At 43.4% G+C, this 22,601-nt stretch overlaps 1 protein-coding gene across 1 annotated transcript in view; it reads left to right on the forward strand.

The window, feature by feature from the left end:
• MAMDC2 (MAM domain containing 2) overlaps positions 1-22,601 on the forward strand; it is a 163,206-nt gene that overhangs the window by 72,851 nt on the left and 67,754 nt on the right. The window contains exons 5-6 of the mRNA XM_002689639.7: positions 1,117-1,254; positions 21,050-21,306. Of these exons, the coding sequence (XP_002689685.1) occupies positions 1,117-1,254; positions 21,050-21,306 (395 nt within the window). The remainder of the gene's footprint in view (positions 1-1,116; positions 1,255-21,049; positions 21,307-22,601) is intronic.

Genomic DNA, 22,601 nt, shown 5'->3' on the forward strand with positions numbered 1-22,601 from the left:
AAGCCTGTCAAAATGCAGTAATCCAAGACTAGTCAGAGTGATGACTCATGAACCATCAGCATTGGAGGTCTGAAGGGGCAAGAGAGGAGGGTTTACCAGAACATAGAGCTGTGTGGTCCCTCGGTAGAGGGGCACAGCCAACTCATGGCATCCTGGAAGAAAGGGAACTGCAGGAATAAACAACCCCAACCTTTGTTCTCCTCTTATCTTCCATTGGTTGAATCCATTTTAGAAGCCAACAGGCAAGGAAGCCCATACAGGTCCATACACATCAACCTCTGGAGGATGGAGCAGGGTGGAAGAAAGGTGGATGGGTCTGGAGGACCCAATAGGAGATGACCAGCACAATCACAACTTCGTATTTTTAACTGTTGTTTATGGGGGTCAACAGAGGAATAGCCTTGTGAGTTTCTTGCTCCCCCAAAGGAGTCTGTTGACTGGGAACAATTTATCTGTGCGAGCATCTCAATGCTACTAAAAAGGGGAGAGAGGGTCTCTTTGTCTTCTCTTGTTTTCTCTACTCAGTAGCTGCCAAAGGGCCCAGTGCCTAAGATATTCCTGTCTCGACTATTCTAAGATCTTATTTATAAGAAAAGCAGAGAACTCTAGCATCATAGGAAACATGCGCCTTAGCCCTCATCTTAGTACCTTGTCTACCATCAAGAGAGAAGGGAATGAAAGAATGGGTTCCCAGAAAGGTGGTGGATAAAATTTCTGGAGCTAAAAGTGTAGCTCTAAATAGTGCTTTGACACAGAATTGGCTGATCTACCAAGCACTAACCACGTGCCTGGCACTGTGCTGGCAGCTGTCCACCCTTATCACAGCCCTGCGTGGTGGGAGTATCTCCCCATTTTGCATAGGAAGACATGGAGACTAGGAGAGGTCACATTCCAGCCACATGGGCCACAATCCAAAGAAGCAATGATGAATTATAATCTCTGTTCATTACAGGATCTCTCCTCTTGATTGACTTTGTCCAGGGCTCATGGTACAAAGGCCCCGGTGGTAGAAGGGAGTGTGAAACATACCGGATTAAGAGCAAACTGCAGTGAGTCTGGGCAGCTGCAGGCACAACTACATCTCCATCAAGTCTGTTTTTATTTCTCTTCTGCCAGAATGTGACTTTGAAGAAAACCATCTCTGTGGCTTTGTGAACCACTGGAACCCCAACGTGAACTGGTTTGTTGGAGGAGGAAATACTCGGAACTCCAACTCTAGTCTCCCGCAGGATCACACCTTAAAGAGTGAACTGGGTGAGCTGGGGACACCTTTTTCCAGGATAACTGTGTTTGCCATCTCCCCACTATATTGACCTGCCCATGGCTCTGTCAACAGAAAAGGAGGCAGTGAGAGGAGGGTGAGTAGGCACTGAGAGACCTGGCAGGAGAGTAGGGAAGAGTAAGCCTTGAGACAGAGACAAACTGCAGACACGATCGCTGTAACCGAGAATGCCACCCAGTTCAAGGCTCTTCTTGCCCTGTGACTGGGCTTTGCTATTTTCACATTTCCATACTACGCTTTATTTTCTTTTCTGTTTATCGTTCAGCATTTCTAAGGACAAGGCTGGAATAACCCTAGGTTACTTTTCACTAAAAATAGATTGAATGATGCGAAGCAGACGGTAAGAACTTCTCTCTTGGCAGGGAGGTGAGCCAGTACTGATGATCAGTCCTGAAATGTGGTGAGCAACAGGGCCCCCTAGTGGCCAAGTGAGCTGGTTCTCTGCAGGGAAAATGGAGAGGAGAGGGTATCAGTGATCGACGGGCTTGGGGGAGAAAGACCCTACACAGGGAGACCTGGCAAGGGCCTGCTTCCTTGTGGATTATGGCAGCTCTCACCTGGACCTTGGTGGCTTCATGAAAACCTAGGTCTCCTCACGGTTGCAACACATTCGTTTTGTCAACTCCAAGTTCTTGTTGACCAGAGAGAAGGTTCTGGTGACTAGCTTTCCATCAGGGACAGAATAGGAATGTTGATTCTGCTACAAACAGTACCATTTCCCCTTTTAATGCTTTGCCATGTGGATATTTAGGTGATCTGCTCAGTGACAATAAATAGCTGATGATGACACTGTGTCCCCTTGAGCTGCCTGAAAACATGGCAACTGTTTATGGCAACTTTACATCATTTCTCATTCACTGTAGTTCCTCTTCATGTGAATATTTTTAACCACATCTCCAACTTTTTTAAGTGTCCATCTTGTTACTTATCTTGGCCTTGGACAGTCTTCATCCTGTCCTTACTGTTCTCTTTGCTCTTAGGTGTTGCACAAAAGTTTCAGGTTTCCAAATGTATACACATATTTTGGTCCTAGAGACACACAACCCCTCTCTACTTGTGGCCACTGTAGGAGCCACACCTATAATGAGTGTTATGTATACAGTGAATGATCAGCTGTTATGACAGATTAATTCATGAATCTGCATGAGTATTTTAAATGACAATAGGGTCATCTCAAAATAATAAAATGTTACTAGAGATCTCTTCAAGAAAATTAGACATACCAAGGGAACATTTCATGCAAAGATGGGCTCGATAAAGGACCGAAATGGTATGGACCTAACAGAAGCAGAAGATATTAAGAAGAGGTGGCAAAAATACACAGAAGAACTGTACAAAAAAGATCTTCACAACCCAGATAATCACGATGGTGTGATCACTCACCTAGAGCCAGATATCCTGGAATGTGAAGTCAAGGGGGCCTTAGAAAGCATCACTACGAACAAAGCTAGTGGAGGTGATGGAATTCCAGTTGAGCTATTCCAAATCCTGAAAGATGATGCTGTGAAAGTGCTGCACTCAATATGCCAGCAAATTTAGAAAACGCAACAGTGGCCACAGGACTGGAAAAGGTCAGTTTTCATTCCAATTGCAAAGAAAGGCAATGCCAAAGAATGCTCAAACTACTGCACAATTACATTCATCTCACACGCTAGTAAAGTAATGTTCAAAATTCTCCAAGCCAGGCTTTAGCAATACGTGAACTGTGAACTTCCAGATGTTCAAGCTGGTTTTAGAAAAGGCAGAGGAACCAGAGATCAAATTGCCAACATCCACTGGATCATGGAAAAAGCAAGAGAGTTCCAGAAAAACATCTATTTCTGCTTTATTGACTATGCCAAAGCCTTTGACTATGTGGATCACAATAAACTGTGGAAACTTCTGAAAGAGATGGGAATACCAGACCACCTGATCTGCCTCTTGAGAAATTTGTATGCAGGTCAGGAAGCAACAGTTAGAACTGGACATGGAACAACAGACTGGTTCCAAATAGGAAAAGGAGTACGTCAAGGCTGTATATTGTCACCCTGCTTATTTAACTTATATGCAGAGTACATCATGAGAAACGCTGGGCTGGAAGAAGCACAAGCTGGAATCAAGATTGCCCGGAGAAATATCAATAACCTCAGATGTACAGATGATACCACCCTTATGGCAGAAAGTGAAGAGGAGCTAAAAAGCCTCTTGTTGAAGGTGAAAGAGGAGAATGAAATAGTTGGCTTAAAACTCAACATTCAGAAAACGAAGATCATGGCCTCTGGTCCCATCACTTCTTGGGAAATAGATGGGGAAACAGTGGAAACAGTGTCAGACTTTATTTTTTGGGGCTCCAAAATCACTGTAGATGGTGATTGCAGCCATGAAATTAAAGGACGCTTACTCCTTGGGAGAAAAGTTATGACCAATCTAGATAGCATATTCAAAAGCAGAGATTACTTTGCCAACAAAGGTCCGTCTAGTCAAGGCTATGGTTTTTCCAGTGGTCATGTATGGATGTGAGAGTTGGACTGTGAAGAAAGCTGAGCGCCGAAGAATTGATGTCTTTGAACTGTGGTGTTGGAGAAGACCCTTGAGAGTCCCTTGGATTGCAAGGAGATCCAACCAGTCCATTCTGAAGGAGATCAGCCCTGGGATTTCTTTGGAAGAAATGATGCTAAAGCTGAAACTCCAATACTTTGGCCACCTCATGCAAAGAGTTGACTCATTGGAAAAGACTCTGATGCTGGGAGGGATTGGGGGCAAGAGGAGAAAGGGACGACAGAGGATGAGATGGATGGATGGCATCACTGACTTGATGGATGTGAGTCTGAGTGAACTCTGGGAGCTGGTGATGGACAGGGAGGCCTGGCGTGCTGCGATTCATGGGGTCACAAAGAGTCAGACATGACTGAGTGGCTGAACTTAACTAAACCTCTTGAAACCTTTGTTTAAATGAATAAAACAATGAACACTGTCTTGGGGTTTCAAAAAGAAAAACCAGATGACATTTCTTAATTTATGGAAGTAGGTCCAGTACTCTTGCCTGGAAAATCCCATGGACAGAGGAGCCTGGTAGGCTGCAGTCCATGGGGCCGCTAGGAATTGGACACAACTGAGCAACCTCACTTTCACTTTTCACTTGCATACATTGGAGAAGGAAATGGCAACCCACTCCAGTGTTCTTGCATGGAGAATCCCAGGGACAGGGGAGCCTGGTGGGCTGCCGTCTCTGGGGTCGCACAGAGTCGGACACGACTGAAGCGACTTAGCAGCAGCAGTAGCAGCAGGCTGATTTTGAGATTGTTTTCTGCCATCTTTTAAAATTCTAGTGCGAGGAATAGAGAGAATCTTGAAAGACTAGTGCATTAAAATTGTAATAATCCTTGGTGTCATTACCACAGAAATACAACCTTTGGTGTTAGAGAACTTTTCACAAACCACTAAAAAAGTAGTTCTAAAGTCAGATCCTCTGGGTAACCAATGTCACAATCTAATCATTATTTGTTCAGTGCATAATTTTTCATTCTTAATGATGGCAAGGACCAGCTGGCTGGGAGAACACATATTCTTGGGAGAGGCAGCAGACCTATGGACTAGTGTCAAATCACCCCTTTGACTATGTTGTGTGTGTGTGTGTATGTGTGTGTTAGTCACTCAGTCGTGTCCAACTCTTTGCAACCCCGTGGACTGTAGCCCGCCAGGCTCCTCTGTCCATGAAATTCTCCAGGCAAGAATACTGGAGTGGGTTGCCATATCCTCCTCGAGGGGATCTTCCTGACCCAGGGATCAAACCCATATCTCCTGCATTGCAGGTAGATTCTTTACCATCTAAGATACCTGGGAAGCCTATGTTAATTGCGTGTAACCCATTGTTTGCAAAATGCGTCACCCCTAGTTCTTCCTCTCTCTCATTTGTGACCACAGAACATTCCAACCATGTTTGTTTCAACAAGGGATAAAGAGGAGGACCAGGCCAGGAGTCAGAATGCTTGTGCTCCAGACCCAGTTATAAGAGTGCTGTATTACTTTAGGTGATTTGCAGATATTTGATCCTGTCTAGAATTTCTATAAGGTATTTGGTCTATTCCATTAGGTCCTTGAAATTTGGTCCCTTCCAAAACACCTGTGAGCATTATTTGGTCTGTGTCAAATGGTTTTAGACAGGACCAAATATCAAGGACCTTTGTGCACAGACTAAATGTCGTAGGGACATTTCAGACAGAACCAAATGTCCTTCAGTGCTTTGGGTAGTCCCTTAACTTCTGAGGGTCTCCACCAGTCTGTTTGAAAATGAGGAATTTGAGTTCAATGATCCGTAAGATACCTTTGAGTTCTAATATTTTACTCTTTTTTCTTTACCTAATGCTATACATCAAAATCTCCAAATTCACCATCCACTGAGATATATTTCAAAAATGCTCTGGATAAAAACAAAAATAAACAAATGGGACCTAATTAAATTTTAAAGCTTTTGCACTGCAAAGAAAACTATAAACAAATGAAAAGACAACACACAGAATGGGGAACATTATTCACAGATGAAGCAACCAACAAAGGATTAATCTCTAAAATATGCAAACAGCTCATGCAGTTCAATATCATAAAAGCAAATAACCCAATCAAAAAATAAGCAGAATATCTGAATAGACGTTTCTCCAAAGAAGATATAAATATGGCCAAGAGGCACATGAAAAGATGCTCAACATTACTACTCAGCTCAGTTCAGTCACTCAGTCATGTCCCACTCTTTGGACTCCATGGACTGCAGCAAGCCAGGTTTCTCTGTCCATCACCAACTCCCGGAGCTTGCTCAAATTCATGTCCATCGAGTTGGAGATGCCATCCAACTATCTCATCTTCTGTCATCCCCTTCTCCTCCCCTCCTCTATCTTTCCCAGCATCGGGGTCTTTTCCAATGAGTTGGTTCTTCACAGCAGGTGACCAAAGTATTGGAGCTTCAGCTTCAGCATCAGTTCTTTCAGTGAATATGCAGGATTAATTTCCTTTAGGATTGACTGGTTTGATCTCCTTGCAGTCCAAGGGACTCTCATGAGTCTTCACCAACACCACAGTTTAAAAACATCAATTCTTCAGTGCTCAGCTTTCTTTATGGTCCGACTCTCACATCTGTACATGACTACTGGATAAACCATAGCTTCGACTATATGTACCTTTGTCAGCAAAGTAATGTCTCTGCTTTTTAATATGCTGACTAGGTTGGTCATAGCTTTACGTCCAAGGAGCAAGCGTCTTTTTAATTTCATGGCTGCTGTCACCATCTGCAGTGATTTTGGAGCCCAAGAAAATAAAGTCTGTCACTGTTTCCATTGTTTCCCCATCTACTTGCCATGAAGTGATGGGACTGGATGCCACGATCTTCATTTTTTGAATGTTGAGTTTTAAGCCAGCTTTTTCAGTCTCCTCTTTCACTTTCATCAAGAGGCTCTTTAGTTCCTCTTTGCTTTCTGCCATAATGGTGGTGTCATCTGCATAGCTGAGGTTATTAATATTTCTCCCCACAATCTTGATTCCAGTTTGTGCTTCATCTATCCCAGCATTTCTAATGATGCATATAATTTAAATAAGCAGAGTGACAATGTACAGCCTTGACATACTCCTTTCCCATTTTGGAACCAATCTCTTTCTAACTGTTGCTTCTTGACCTGCATACAGGTTTCTCAGGAGGCAAGTCAGGTGGTCTGGTATTCCCACTCTTTAAGAATTTTCCACAATTTGTTGGGAGCCATACAGTCAAAGGCTTTAACGTAGTCATTGAAGCAGAAGTAGATACTATTGTGGAATTCTCTTGCCTTTTTTATGATACAAAGGCAAATGTTGGCAATTTGATTTCTGGTTTCTCTGCCTTTTCTAAATCCATCTTGAATGTCTGGAAGTTCTTGGTTCACATACTATTGAAACCTACCTTGGAGAATTTTGAGCATTACTTTACTAGCATGTGAGATGAGTCCAATTATGCAGTAGTTTGAACATTCTTTGGCATTGCCTTTCTTCGGAATTGGAATGAAAACTGAAGTCCTGTGGCCACTGCTGAGTTTTCCAAATTTGCTGGCATATTGAGGGCAGCACTTTCACAGCATCACCTTTCAGGATTTGAAATAGCTCAGCTGGAATTCCAGCATCTCCCCTAGCTTTGTTGGTAGTGATTCTTCCTACAGCCCACTTGACTTTGCAGTCCAGGATGTCTGGCTCTAGGTGAGTGATCACACCCATCATGGTTATCTGGGTCATTAAGATCTTTTTTGTACAGTTCTTCTGTGTGTTCTTGCCACCTCTTAATATCTTCTGCTTATGTTAGGCCCATATCATTTCTGTCCTTTATTGAGCCCATCTTTGCATGAAATGTTCCCTTGCTATCTCTAATTTTCTTGAAGAGATCTCTAGTGTTTCCCATTCTATTGTTTTCCTCTATTTCTTTGCACTGATGACTGAGGAAGGCTTTCTTATCTCTCCTTGCTATTCTTTGGAACTCTGCATTCAGATGGATATATCTTTCCTTTTCTCCCTTGCTGTGCATTTCTCTTCTTTTCTCAGCTGTTTGTAAGGCCCCCTCAGACAACCATTTTGCCTTTTTGCATTTCTTTTTCTTGGGGGATGGTTTTGATCACCGCCTCCTGTACAGTGTCACAAACCTCCATCCATAATTCTTCAGGCACTCTATCAGATCTAATCCCTTGAATCTATTTGTCACTTGTACTATATAATCATAAGAAGTTTGATTTAGATCATACCTGAATAGATTAGTGGTTTTCCCTACTTTCTTCTATTTAAGTCTGAATTTTGCAATAAGTTCATGATCTAAGCCACAGTCAGCTCCTGGTCTTCTTTTTGCCGACTGTATAGAGCTTCTCTATCTTTGGCTGCAAAGAATATAATCAATCTGATTTCGGTATTGACCATCTGGTGATGTCCACGTGTAGCATCATCTCTTGTGTTGTTAGAAGAGGGTGTTTGCTATGACCATTGCATTCTCTTGACAAAACTCTTCATTTTGTACTCCCAGGCCAAACTTGCTTGTTACTCCAGGTATCTCTTGACTTCCTACTTTTGCATTCCAGTCCCCTATAATGAAAAGGACATTGTTTTTTGGTATTAGTTCTAAAAGGTCTTGTAGGTCTTCATAGAACCATTCAACTTCAGCTTCTTCAGCATTAGTGGTTGGGGCAAAGACTTGGATTACTGTGATATTGAATGGTGTGCTTTGGAAATGAACAGAGATCATTCTGTCATTTTTGAGATTGCACCCAAGTGTTGCATTTCAGACTCTTTTGTTGACTATGAGGGCTACTCCATTTATTCTAAGGGATTCTTGCCCACAGTAGTAAATATAATGGTCATCTGAATTAAGCTCACCCATTCTGGTCCATTTTAGTTTTCTGATTCCTAAAATCTCGATGTTCACTCTTGCCATCTCCTGTCTGACCACTTCCAATTTACCTTAATTCATGGACCTAACATTTCAGATTCCTATGCAATATTGTTCTTTACAGCATCAGACTTTACTTCCATCACCAGTAACATCCACAACTGGGTATTGTTTTCACTTTGACTCAGCCTCTTCATTCTTTCTGGATCTATTTCTCTGGTCTTTTCCAATAGCATATTGGGCACCTACTGACCTGGGGTGTTCATCTTTCAGGATCATATCTTTTTGCCTTTTTATACTGTTCATGGGGTTCTCAAGGCAAGAATACTGAAGTGGTTGCCATTCCCTTCTCCAGTGGACTACATTTTGTCAGAACTCTCCACCATGACCCATCCATCTCGGGTGGCCCTATATGGCATGGCTCATAGTTTCATTGAGTTAGACAAGGCTGTGATCCATGGATCAGTTTGGTTAGTTTTCTGTGATTGCACTTTTCATTCTGTCTGCCCTCTAATGAATAAGGATAAAAGGCTTCTACAGAAAAAAAGAGGCTTCTGGAAGCTTCCTGATGGTAAGGACTGACTGTGGGGGAATCTGGGTCTTGCTCTGGTGGGTGGGGCCATATTCAGTAAATCTTTAATCCAATTTTCTGTGGATGAGTGGGGCTGTGTTCCCTCCCTGTAGTTTGGCCTGAAGCCAAACTATGGTAGGGGTAATGGCAATAATGGTGACCTCCTTCCAAGTGACTTATGCCAGTATGCTGTGGCTCCCGGGACTGTTGTATTCAGTGCCCCTGACACTGCGTCAGGCCACTGTCAACCCACATCTCCGCCAGAGACTTCTGGACACTCACAGGCAAGTCTGGCTCAGTCTTCTCTGGGGTCACTGTTCCTTTCTCCTGAGTCCTTGTGCACACAAGGTTTTATTTGTGCCCTCCAAGAAGACTCTTGGAAGGCACAGTCCTGTGCCTGGGGAAGGTTTCCCTGGGCCTGTGGAAGTTCTGTAAGCAAATTCCACTGGCCTTCAAAGTCGAAGTCCCCAGGTTGGGAAACCATTGCAGCACTATTAACAATAGCTAGAGCATGGAAACAACCTAAATGTCCTTAGATGGAGGGATGGATAAAGAAGATGTGGTTCATATATACAATGGAATATTACTCAACCATTTAAAACAGGAACAAAATAATGCCATTTGCAGTGACATGGATGGACCTTCACGTATAATAATAAGTGATATTATACAATATCACTTGTACATGGAATCTAAAGAAAATGGTACAAGTGAACCCATTTACAAAACACTAATAGAGTCATAGATGCAGAAGAGAAACTTATGGTTACCAAGGTGGAAATAGAGGATGGATAAATTGGGAGATTGGAGTTGACGCATACATGCTGCTATATATAAAAGGATAATGAGAACCTACTGTATAGCACAGGGAACTCTACTCAGTACTCAGTAATGACCTATATAGGAATGGAATCTAAAAAAGAGTGGATATACGTGTGTGTGTATATATATATATATGAGATTCACTTTGCCATATAGCAAAAACTATACTGTATGTCAACTATACTCCAATAAAAATTAATTTTAAAAATAAAATGCCTTGAGTCCCTCCTGAATATGTATAAACACATTGCATTTGGCATTAGAAAAAAGAAAAAGGAGGATTAAAGGGAGTAAGGAATGAGAAAAAGAGGACCTGGCTTTTCTAATATCCTGACCAGTAGATTTTCTAGTGTCTATATCAAGGCGTGATGATGTGGTCATCCCTGAGGAGCACAAAGACTTGGTGGCAGAGCATGTCAGCCCTGCCGTAGGCACTCGCTGCTCTCCTCCCATTCCCTCCCCCTCCCATCTCCTCCTCTCCATTTTTCCTATCTTTTCTCTTCTTCCTCGGCTATTCTAAAACTGCTCCCAAAGGCAGGCAGCTTTGCCCACTAGCATTGCTTAGTCCCCTGACGTCAGTATGAAGGCCCAACGAAGTATTTGAGCCTGAGCCTGAAGTAGTCATGTATGGATGTGAGAGTTGGACTGTGAAGAAAGCTGAGCGCTGAAGAATTGATGCTTTTGAACTGTGGTGCTGGAAAAGACTCTTGAGAGTCCCTTGGACTGCAAGGAGATCCAACCAGTCCATTCTGAAGGACATCAGTCCTGGGTGTTCATTGGAAGGACTGATGCTGAAGCTAAAACTCCAATACTTTGGCCACCTGATGCGAAGAGCTGACTCATTTGAAAAGACCCTGATTCTGGGAAAGACAGGGTGGGAGGAGAAGGGGACGACAGAGGATGAAATGGTTGGATGGCATCACCGACTCAATGGTCATGGGTTTGGGTGAACTCCAGGAGTTGATGATGGACAGGGAGGCCTGGCATGCTGTGATTCATGGGGTCGCAAAGAGTCAGACATGACTGAGCAACTGAACTGAACTGAAGGAAAGAACTCTAGGGAGACTGTTACCTGCTTCCAGCAATCCTGAATTATAATCAGCCTACTCAGAGCCTTCTTCATTGATCACAATGAGGCTTTTTCATTGATCGCTCATTCATTCATTCAACAAATACATAATAAGCACTCTTTATAGACCAGGTATTCTTGCATAACCTAGTGATACAAAAACTTCCAACTGTTCCCTAGAATGCCACTGTTTGAGTATAATAATCTTTATGTGAGAAGAATTCTCACACAAATCATTCTATATATGTCATCAAGTAAACTGGGGAAATGCTGAGCTGAAGAAAGCTAAATAGACACCTCTATTTGATGGCTTCTCAGTGCCTTTAATATGCTTCTGTGTTAACATATATTATGGCCTTTCTCAAAATGTTCAAATACTGAGATACTATGTAAATATGCATAGGGATGTATGATTAGTACAATTATGAAATACATGATATGGGACCACAGAAAAATGAAAAACCACCTTGGTTTTGGAATTTGGGGAAGGCTTTCTACAGGAAGTCATATCAGAACTGGTATTTGGCCTGATGGATAAGGAGAAGATAAGAATAGTGTATGCAGAGGTGTTCAGGCATAAGAATAGATAGTTTCTTTGATGTTTGGAGAGTGTTTAAAGATGGTGGCATGTGTGATAATGGCAGAGTAGGGCTTAGATCCTAGGTTGTATTTCTGCTTGTGATCAGCAGGAAGCCTGGATGCCTACCTTCCATTCACTTCTTCCAACTGTTCTCTGCTATTTTACTTTGGCTTCTCTTTTTGGAGTAAGATACTCAGATATGCAGATGACACCACCCTTATGGCAGAAAGTGAAGAGGAACTCAAAAGCCTCCTGATGAAAGTGAAAGTGGAGAGTGAAAAAGTTGGCTTAAAGCTCAACATTCAGAAAACGAAGATCATGGCATCTGGTCCCATCATTTCTTGGGAAATAGATGGGGAAACAGTGGAAACAGTGGCAGACTTTATTTTTATTTTTTGGGGCTCCAAAATCACTGCAGATGGTAACTGCAGCCATGAAATTAAAAGACGCTTACTCCTTGGAAGGAAAGTTATGACCAACCTAGACAGCATTTTCAAAAGCAGAGACATTACTTTGCCAACAAAAGTCCATCTAGTCAAGGCTATGATTTTTCCTGTGGTCATGTATGGATGTGAGAGTTGGACTGTGAAGAAGGCTGAGCCCCGAAGAATTGATGCTTTTGAACTGTGGTGTTGGAGAAAACTCTTGAGAGTCCCTTGGACTGCAAGGAGATCCAACCAGTCCATTCTAAAGGAGATCAGTCCTGGGTGTTCTTCGGAAGGAATGATGCTAAAGCTGAAACTCCAGTACTTTGGCCACCTCATGCAAAGAGTTGACTCATTGGAAAAGACTCTGATGCTGGGAGGGATTGGGGGCAGGAGGAGAAGGGGACGACAGAGGATGAGATGGCTGGATGGCATCACTGACTTGATGGACATGAGTCTGGGTGAACTCCAGGAGATGGTGATGGACAGGGAGGCCTGGCGTGCTGCGATTCGGGTCGCAAAGAGTCAGACACGACTGAGCGACTGAACTGAACTGATTGCCCAATGGATAACCAAAGAGCCTTCTCATTACCACCCAACACACACACACACATACACACATTCACACTCCTCACACTTAGACTCCTAGGTGAGACTTCTCCCTACATAGGATGGGGCTAAAAAAGATGAGTTCTAAAAATTCTTAAATTTTTTATTTGAAACACTTTTTGCTCATATGACTCAAAGGTTTGACCAGGATTACTCTTGGGAAAAAAGCCTCCAATGCTCTAAATAAGAGAAAGGCCACCTTTCTTATTACATCTGCTTTCTACCAGGTATATTTATTTTCCCTGAGCTCCATCAATTTGGGTGACAGAGGAAAGATTAAATGGTTCAGCTGTCTGCTCGCAGCAGCAGATTTGGCTCTGTATAAACTCATCTCCTGTTATTCGTATCCTGGAAGCAGCTTATGCTTTTGTTTTCAGGTAAAAACTGGAGAAACAAACAGCAGGGGTGAGGGAAGCTATGTGCCTGCTCAGAAACTTCAGAGCTGCAGAGATGCTGAAGGAAGTCTTCTCCGGAGGGCTGTAGCCTATGTGTTTTAGAAAAGAGAACAGTGAATGTAATATCTGAAAAATATTGTGTGGATGTCAGTTTTCCTTCACTTGTCTGTGTGTTTTTAACAGCTTCAAACAGTGAGTCAGATTTTTCAAATGAGCACTGTGTCTTCAAATTCTTGACTTATGGTGGAAATGACTAATGCAGTGGGAGTGTGATAGACTACTGGAGGGGCTGGGACATTAACTCGCTTTTTCTTACTCAGTTTGGATTCATCACATGTGGATTTCTTTCCTTTGTTAATATTTTATGAAGTGAAACAAAATCCTTCAGGGGATAAGCTACTGACAGCTCAGATCATTACTGTTTCCTACCTGTCTTAGCAAAAAGAAGATAATTGCTGGAAAGATAATGAGGGAAATCTGTTCCTTTGCTGAAATTTTAAAAATCAGGTCTGCATACAGTGCCGCTACAGAAAGAGCTGAACAAAGTTTCAAAATGTAGAATAAGGTCAGAGTTGTTTTACTCCATCAAAGACCCTGACATGGATGGATCATCTTTCCATAACTCACAACATTCTTTTCTCATTTCACTTTGGATTGAGTTCAAGCATCATCTTCATAGAACTTATTCGTTCTCACTCTGCACTGATCCATTTGGTTCATCGCAAAAGCACTCAGCAGGGAAGCAGCTTTATTAATTTTCTCACCATTACCTTTGTGCAAGCTCTGCTGGATCTCCTTTCTCTGTCCTCGGGTGACTTCACCATGGCTTTCCAGGCACCTTCTGATATTAACAAACCACCTCATTTTTAAGGATTAAATTCAGTTGATTTGGAACCCCAATTTCTGATCCTTCAACCAGAACACAGAGCAGCTGTAGAGAAGCAATTGGGCTTTACTTCTTCATACTTCTTCCCTTTGCTCTTTTCTTCATCTTCCCCCACTCACGATGCTGCTTATGGCTTCTCCAGGGTTGGGAAGGCAAGATGGGGAAGGGAAGGGGATGAAAGGTCATATGTGACCTGTGCTGTTTAATCTGGAGTCGATGACCTTCATGCTGCAGGTGGCTGGATGCTGGCTATGTCTCTCACAGTCAATGACAAAAATGCACTCTCTGGCCATCTGTGAATCCCCCTTAGTGCTTGTTATGAGGTACACCCCACCAGCCCCTTTTTGTTAGGGTTACTGCCCTGGATGCAGTCCTTTTGAGAAGAGTCCTTTCAGGCACTCTAGCCCAGCTACCTTCTGAGTTTTCCACTTAGGCTTCGGGAAAACTCAGATGTCTCCCCCATCAAACTCTGGAAGTCCAGCTCACTGGCAACAAAAATCCTTTCTGTCCCTTCTGCCCCTAGGTCCCTACAGCCTCTAGCTGCATGCCGTCAAGGCTCTGATACAGAGGCCCAGCCTCTGCAACCCATAAACTCCAGTTACCCCTGGAGTTCTCTCAGTAACTCTCCCACCCTCCTCTCAAGGCCCAAGGCAGTCACAGAACCCAGGAACTTGCAAGCGTGGGTGGGATGGGATTAGATGGTAGTTTCCCTCCCCTACCTCCTCTACAAGTGCTTCTCTGAAACCCCCTCCCTTGGGTAAAGGTAAGAAAGGGGAAGCAATCCCCTCCCATTCCCTTGGGGGATCAAAAGGAAACATATGGCAGGTCAGCTCCACAAATCTCTTCAAAGGAACTCTGCCTCCAGTCTCTCTGATCCCTCCTTGGCCTTCTCATATATACAGGCTGGCAGAGGAGGGCTGAGGATGGAGGGTTAGGATTAGTGGGGAGGTGAAAGGGTCTAATCTGGTACAGCAGGTTCAGATTCCAAGTCTGCCACAATGTAGCATATACAACAGGGATAGTTTAGCACCACTCTGTAGAAAATAGAGGGACTTGTGCCCCATTGTTCCTATCACTAAGATCTTAGCAGAAACTAGAAGTCCCACTTCATATACTGACTCTACTGTAGAGTCAGACTCTATTATAGTAAAACTTAATCAAACCCTTAGAACTAAAGGTTTAGCAGGTAACTGCCAGACCTGTAGACTGGAAATTGGGCATGGTAACTAGATGCCTTTGGGTGCTGCCTCCTCACAATGGCAGCAGACCCACTGGCATGCCTTTCTTTGGGTCTTCCCCCACACCCAGGAGACAGCTCGTCCAGACAACCATGACACAGATGCAGACATTGCAACTGGAGCACAAATGTGGCCAACAGGACCGAATCACAGCTGAGTCAGAGGGTGCTGCTGGCATCGCAGCCAAGCCAAGGGCAATCTCTGTGGAATGCTGGTTAGCCAGACTGTTTGAAAATAGAAGTTCAGGAGTTGCCTTCAAAGTTCTTTTCCTAATTTAAGGGAAAATGGCTGACTACCAGTGAGCCACTGGTTCCACATGAAAAGTTGAGCTAATACAGAGAGCTGCTCTAAGAAAGGAGGGAATTCCTCTTTAGAAGTGAGTGTGCATGTGCTCTTAGCACAGGCATTTTGCCAGAGGGCCTGAGCTTTGGCTTGGGTCCCAGAGAGTTTTGCTCTTTTAATAGAATCCCCAACGGTTTGGTTGATTATAAGGATCCTTTCCACCTAAGATCTATCTATACCTAGTTTAATCTACTCAGACTTAAAGGATCTGATTTTTCTTTCTAAAAGTCTTCCTCTAGAAATTCTGGAGGTTCCAGAACCCTGGACCAGTTGAGGAGTTGGCCTCATTGAGCTGGGCAGAAAAGTTCTTATAGAACACTGGCCATAATTTTCCAAGCACTCCAGGCTACCTTCTTCATTCCCCTTGGAAGGGTACACCAAATGGTGCCTGCACCACCACCTGCTCCCAACCTCAGAGGAGACTGTACCTGATGACACATATTCAGCCTGGGCTGGTGGTCATTCCTCTGGCCCAGCCTCCTGGGGCTGACACCTGGTGATTTCTGAATCATCCACACTCCTTCAACTGAGATGATACACTTCTGATGAGTTATCTTCTGTTTCCCAGTCAAAAAGTGTCTTACTCAGATAGTCAGTAAACAGTACCCAACTTTGGCAACAAATGAATGACAAAGAGGAAAGGGTGGGGAGGCAGTAGAATGTGGTCTGGTCTAGTGGTTCCGTATGAGACTTGGTGTCAGCAGTCCTGGTCGGGTTCCCAGCAGCCTCTCTGACTCACTTCGGCCAGGTCACATTGTGTTTGCTGTTGTTTGGGATCAGCAGTGGGACTGTGGCTCATTGGCCTCATGTCTTGTGCATGGGTTGTTAACTAGGCACTAGCTGCAAATTCAGGTACTTAAATGTTGTCCACCCAGGAGGTAAGTAGCCTTTAAGAAGCACTGTCAGATATCTGTCAGCTGTGAGGAAGATACATTCATAATGGGAAGGAGTGTGAGACATTGCTCCTAACCACAGTCATCATGTACTCTGGAAGCAGAACAAATACTTTCCAGTGGATGTGTGAGGTCTCCTAGATTTCCTGAGGTCTCCTGTAGTTTTGGAGGTGTGCTTCACCTGGTAGACTGAATTCCTTCTTCATGTCTGTCTGGCCACCAGCAGTGCTTCAGAGGACACTGAGCTTAGGAGGGGAGCTCGTGGCCTTGCCTCCTTATCAGAAGTTCCTGGATTCTGCTCAGTCTAACATTCTGATTCTTCCTTTAAAATCCCTCCCCAGAGGCAGCCAACTGGGAGCTCATCAGCTGCTGCCAGTCTTGCAGTTATGTTTATTTGGCACTCACAAAGTTTAAAAAATTGTGATGGCAGGTATTATAGGTTGAATTATATTTCCTCAAAATCCATATGTTAAAGTCCTAACCCTCAGAACTTCAGAATTGGGGAATGGAAATGGGGTCATTGAATATTAATTGGTTAAGATGAGGTCATACTAAAGTGGGGTGGACCCCGGCCCCGCCCAAGTCCAGTATGGAAAAAAAGGGAAATTTGGCCACAGAGAGATACAAGCTTAGAAGGGAGAATACCATCTGACCATGTGATCTCTGAAGGCAGAGATCTATCAGTTAGTGTCAAAGATTGCCAATGCCATGGAAGCTAGGAGAGAGGCATAGAACAGGATCTCCCTGACATCTGTCGGAAGGAACTAATTGTTCCCATACCTTGACCTTGGCTGTCTGGGGAGGCCTTACAAATAGCTGTGAAAAGAAGAGAAGCAAAAAGCAAAGGAGAAAAGGAAAGATATAAACATCTGAATGCAGAGTTCCAAAGAATAGCAAGAAGAGATAAGAAAGCCTTCTTCAGCGATCAATGCAAAGAAATAGAGGAAAACAACAGAATGGGAAAGACTAGGGGTCTCTTCAAGAAAATCAGAGATACCAAAGGAACATTTCATGCAAAGATGAGCTCAATAAAGGACAGAAATGGTATGGACCTAACAGAAGCAGAAGATATTAAAAAGAGATGGCAAGAATACACAGAAGAACTGTACAAAAAAGATCTTCACAACCCAGATAATCACGATGGTGTGATCACTGACCTAGAGCCAGACATCCTGGAATGTGAAGTCAAGTAGCCTTAGAAAGCATCACTACGAACAAAGCTAGTGGAGGTGATGGAATTCCAGTTGAGCTATTCCAAATCCTGAAAGATGATGCTGTGAAAGTGCTGCACTCAATATGCCAGCAAATTTGGAAAACTCAGCAGTGGCCACAGGACTGGTAAAGGTGTTTTCATTCCGATCCCAAAGAAAGGCAATGCCAAAGAATGCTCAAACTACCGCACAATTGCACTCATCTCACACGCTAGTAAAGTAATGTTCAAAATTCTCCAAGCCAGGCTTCAGCAATACGTGAACCGTGAACTTCCTGATGTTCAAGCTGGTTTTAGAAAAGGCAGAGGAACCAGAGATCAAATTGCCAACATCCGCTGGATCATGGAAAAAGCAAGAGAGTTCCAGAAAAACATCTATTTCTGCTTTATTGACTATGCCAAAGCCTTTGACTATGTGGATCACAATAAACTGTGGAAACTTCTGAAAGAGATGGGAATACCAGACCACCTGATCTGCCTCTTGATAAATCTGTATGCAGGTCAGGAAGCAACAGTTAGAACTGGACATGGAACAACAGACTGGTTCCAAATAGGAAAAGGAGTATGTCAAGGCTGTATATTGTCACCCTGTTTATTTAACTTATATGCAGAGTACATCATGAGAAACGCTGGACTGGAAGAAACACAAGCTGAAATCAAGATTGCTGGGAAAAATATCAATAACCTCAGATATGCAGATGACACCACCCTTATGGCAGAAAGTGAAGAGGAACTCAAAAGCCTCTTGATGAAAGTGAAAGTGGAGAGTGAAAAAGTTGGCTTAAAGCTCAACATTCAGAAAATGAAGATCATGGCATCCGGTCCCACCACTTCATGGGAAATAGATGGGGAAACAGTGTCAGACTTTATTTTTCTGGGCTCCAAAATCACTACAGATGGTGACTGCAGCCATGAAATTAAAAGATGCTTACTCCTTGGAAGGAAAGTTATGACCAACCTAGATAGCATATTCAAAAGCAGAGACATTACTTTGCCAACAAAGGTTCATCTAGTCAAGGCTATGGTTTTTCCAGTGGTCATGTATGGATGTGAGAGTTGGACTGTGAAGAAGGCTGAGCGCCGAAGAATTGATGGTTTTGAACTGTGGTGTTGGAGAAGACTCTTGAGAGTCCCTTGGACTGCAAGGAGATGCAACCAGTCCATTCTGAAGGAGATCAGCCCTGGGATTTCTTTAGAAGGAATGATGCTAAAGCTGAAACTCCAGTACTTGGCCACCTCATGCGAAGAGTTGACTCATTGGAAAAGACTCTGATGCTGGGAGGGATTGGGGGCAGGAGGAGAAAGGGACGACAGAGGATGAGATGGCTGGATGGCATCACTGACTCAATGGACGTGAGTCTGAGTGAACTCCGGGAGTTGGTGATGGACAGGGAGGCCTGGCGTGCTGCGATTCATGGGGTTGCAAAGAGTCGGACATGACTGAGTGACTGATCTGATCTGATCTGATCTGACCTTGTACTTCTAGCCTCCTGAATTGTGGAACAAATTTCTTTAGTTTCAGCCATCCAGTTTAGGTTACTGTTACGGTAACCCTAACAAAATAATAGGTGTGGTATCGTTTTTAAATGAATGGGTTTGCCAGAAAAATCTGGATTTTGAGTTTCAGTGGGAGAGGCCTGCAGCCCCTGGCTGATGTGAGGGCATCGGCAGGAGGTAGAGGGATGGGTTCTCAGGGAGGAGCACGGGTCCAGTGCCCCTCACCCCCAGATGGTTGTCACAGTCCAAGAATACAGACCCAGCACTATCAGATTTTCTGATTTTTTTCAGGGAAGTTTGATATCTGCTTCCCATTGCTGGTGAAATGTGATTTCCACTGTTGATGGCTAATCCGTCACTCTCCATTTTCTCCCTGACCCACTCCACTTCAGTCATATACTTGATCTGGCTGACTCCTCTGATCATCTGAGTTTGTGATTTCTCTTTATTCACAGTCGCATGGCTTGGCAAGATAGTCAGACAATTCTATTTAAGCCAGGGAGATTTTTCAGAGTGGGTTGAACAATTTGCTACCAGGAGAAAGGAGCTTTGATTTATCCATCTTTCCCATATTGCAGTGAGGATTGTTCTGAGACCGTGTTTCTGCTTTGGATCACCAGTTGTTGAGGGCCCACCACATTCCAGGTGGTATGTTAGCTGCAAAGCAAGTGTGCAACATGTGAATGCATATATTCTTCCTAATATACTTACTGCTATTTTGCTGGTGATTAAAGAAAAGATTATAAACCAGGTACCATGTAATAAAAGCAAAGACATTAAGCTGTAATTGTTCTGAGCTTATAAATAGAAAGGCCATTCTATCATAGCTGCATTGCCTCACATGTCTCTGTCACTGTGGCTCAAATAAATTAGACTAATAAATAAAATTGCTGATACTAATAGTACCATATGGGAGGAGCATGGTATAAAAACACCAATGGCATTCCTTTACTTCATTATAATTATCTTAGGCAATTACAATGTGCCAGGTACACGCTAACCAGTTCACATACACAATCTCATTTAACATTCAGATCAACCCTGTGAGAGAAATATTTGATTCTTATTCTAGAGATCAGGAAATTGAAGTCCAGAGATATTCAGTAACTTGCTCAAAGTCACAGGGCATAAGATGTAGAGCTGGATTCAAAGCCAGTGCATTTAATGCCAAAATCCAGGTTCTCCCACTTCCACCTCTCTTTTTCTTTATTTTACCAAAATGCCTCTAATGAAGATCAGCTATTGGGTCTGGAGTCCACCAAGGCCTTGCCAACCATCGAGGGAAGGGGGCTTGGTCCCAAGTTCAACTTCCCAAATCCTAACCCTGTCGACAGCGTTGACTGACCTACATGCTCTATTAAAGAGGTACAAATTGTCATCTAGTTTGAATTCGAAATCTTTGTTTCACTCAAAGAACACACAGTGACATTACATGTATGTGGCAAAGATGTAGAGGAGAACAGATGGTGCACTTGGTGTGCTCTTAGAAACCTTATCACTCAAAGAAGGTTTGTTGGAGGGGCCTTCGGGGTCATGTTCTGCTATTTTTCCTCAACTGTGTTCAGCTTATAAACATTCAAACACTTTACAGATGACATACCTACCTTTCTATATGTATGGTTTACTTCAATCGAAGGTAAAAGAAAGAGAAAGAATGGTCCTTATATTAAGCAGAGCACAGTGAACTCCACTACTTATCTCCCAGCTGCAACTTTCATCAATCTATGGCCAAACTTCTTTCATCTACAGCTCATTCTCTTCCTCTCTTCCACTCCCACCAGGTTATTTTGAAGTAAATCCCAAATTGTGTAGTTGTGTCTGAGAATCCGTCTGTCTGTCTTAGGTTGTTTTCTCTGTGTGATTTCAGGCCATTACATGTACGTGGACTCTATCTATGTCAAGCACTTCCAGGAGGTGGCCCAGCTCATCTCCCCGATGACCACGGCCCCCATGTCTGGCTGCCTGTCATTTTATTACCAACTCCAGCAGAGGAATGACAACATCTTCTCTGTGTACACGAGGGACGCAGCTGGCCTGTATGAGGAGATCTGGAAAGCGGGCGATCCAGGGAACGCTGTCTGGAACCTTGCTGAGGCGGAGTTCAGTGCCCCGTACCCCAAGGAGGTAGGTGTGCCTGGTGTGCCCTGGCCTGGCCACTCTGCAGAGATGCCACCCAGACGTGGAGCAGGAGACACTGCAGGCTCATACTCATTCCTCCTTTCCTTTGTGTCTCAGTCTTAATCTCCCTTTTCCCTTCCTTGGCCTTCTCCACTTTTCTGCCTTCCTCTGTATCTCTCTGCCTTCCTCCTCTACCACTTCATTTTCTAGAAGAGTATTTCTTAATAAAGACAAATATTAGAAAGCCAGTTAACCAACTAGATTTCTTGGCCACACTCTCCCTCTGAACTTGCACTGTGGTTGTGTGAGTTCAGATGAGATTAGTCAGACTCCTTCTACATGAACCTTACTCTCAAACTTCAGCTCCTGACAGCAGCTGTGAAGGTTCCCCTTACCTGAGGGAACACTCCTTCTAAATTTAAAGAAAAAATGACTAATTTTTTCTTTTCTCCTTTACAGTGTAAATAATGTCATAAAAGTCAGAAATAAACATGATTTTGGCCCTAATTTGAAACAAGCCTTGGGGCCTCTAAACTTTTTATGGTTTAAAACTGTTCATTTACATGAGTGGTAAATGTCCAGTGCAGAAGAATTAGAAAATTCAGAGAAGCAAAACAAACTAAAATACCCTACACCAGCCCTGCAAAGAAAAAAACTAACATCTTGGTATTCATTCTTGAAGACCTTTTTGTAAGCACATATATTAATACGTATCTATACATGTATCCTGGGTTTCCCAGGTGACGAGGTGGTAAAGACTCTGCCTGCCAGTGCAGGAGACGCAAGAGGCTTGGATTCAATCCCTGATTCGGGAAGACCCCTTGGAGAAGGAAATGGCAACCCACTCCAGTATTCTTGCCTGGGAAATCCCATGGACAGAGGAACCTGGCGGACTACAGTCCATGGGGTCTCAAAGAGTCAAACAACTGAGCACACACACGCACACACACACGCACGTATTTCAGTACTGACAACAATCCAGCAAAGTAGATAAAATTATCCCCGTATTCCAGATCAAAGAGGAGGAAATGGAAAGTGCAAGACGTTTGCTGTTTTATTCTAGGTCACACTACTGGTGAGTGCCAGGGTGCTAAGAAAGTTTCCTGCACTAAATCTGACTTAAATTTGAAGGAAGAGGGGAGCTCTGTGGTTGCAGATCTCGGGCTCTAAAGAGAGTCTTAGTCCCCACAGCTTATGAACATCCCCTGCTTTCACTCTGCACTTTTTGCAGTATCTTGCCTAGTTCCGTTTAGAGTGCAAGAGAGGCCAATGATCCTCTGGATGCTTTTCAGTAGTGCCAT

The sequence above is a fragment of the Bos taurus genome, chromosome 8 (genome assembly GCF_002263795.3).
Source record: "Bos taurus isolate L1 Dominette 01449 registration number 42190680 breed Hereford chromosome 8, ARS-UCD2.0, whole genome shotgun sequence".
In the NCBI taxonomy this organism is placed as follows: Eukaryota; Metazoa; Chordata; class Mammalia; order Artiodactyla; family Bovidae; genus Bos; species Bos taurus.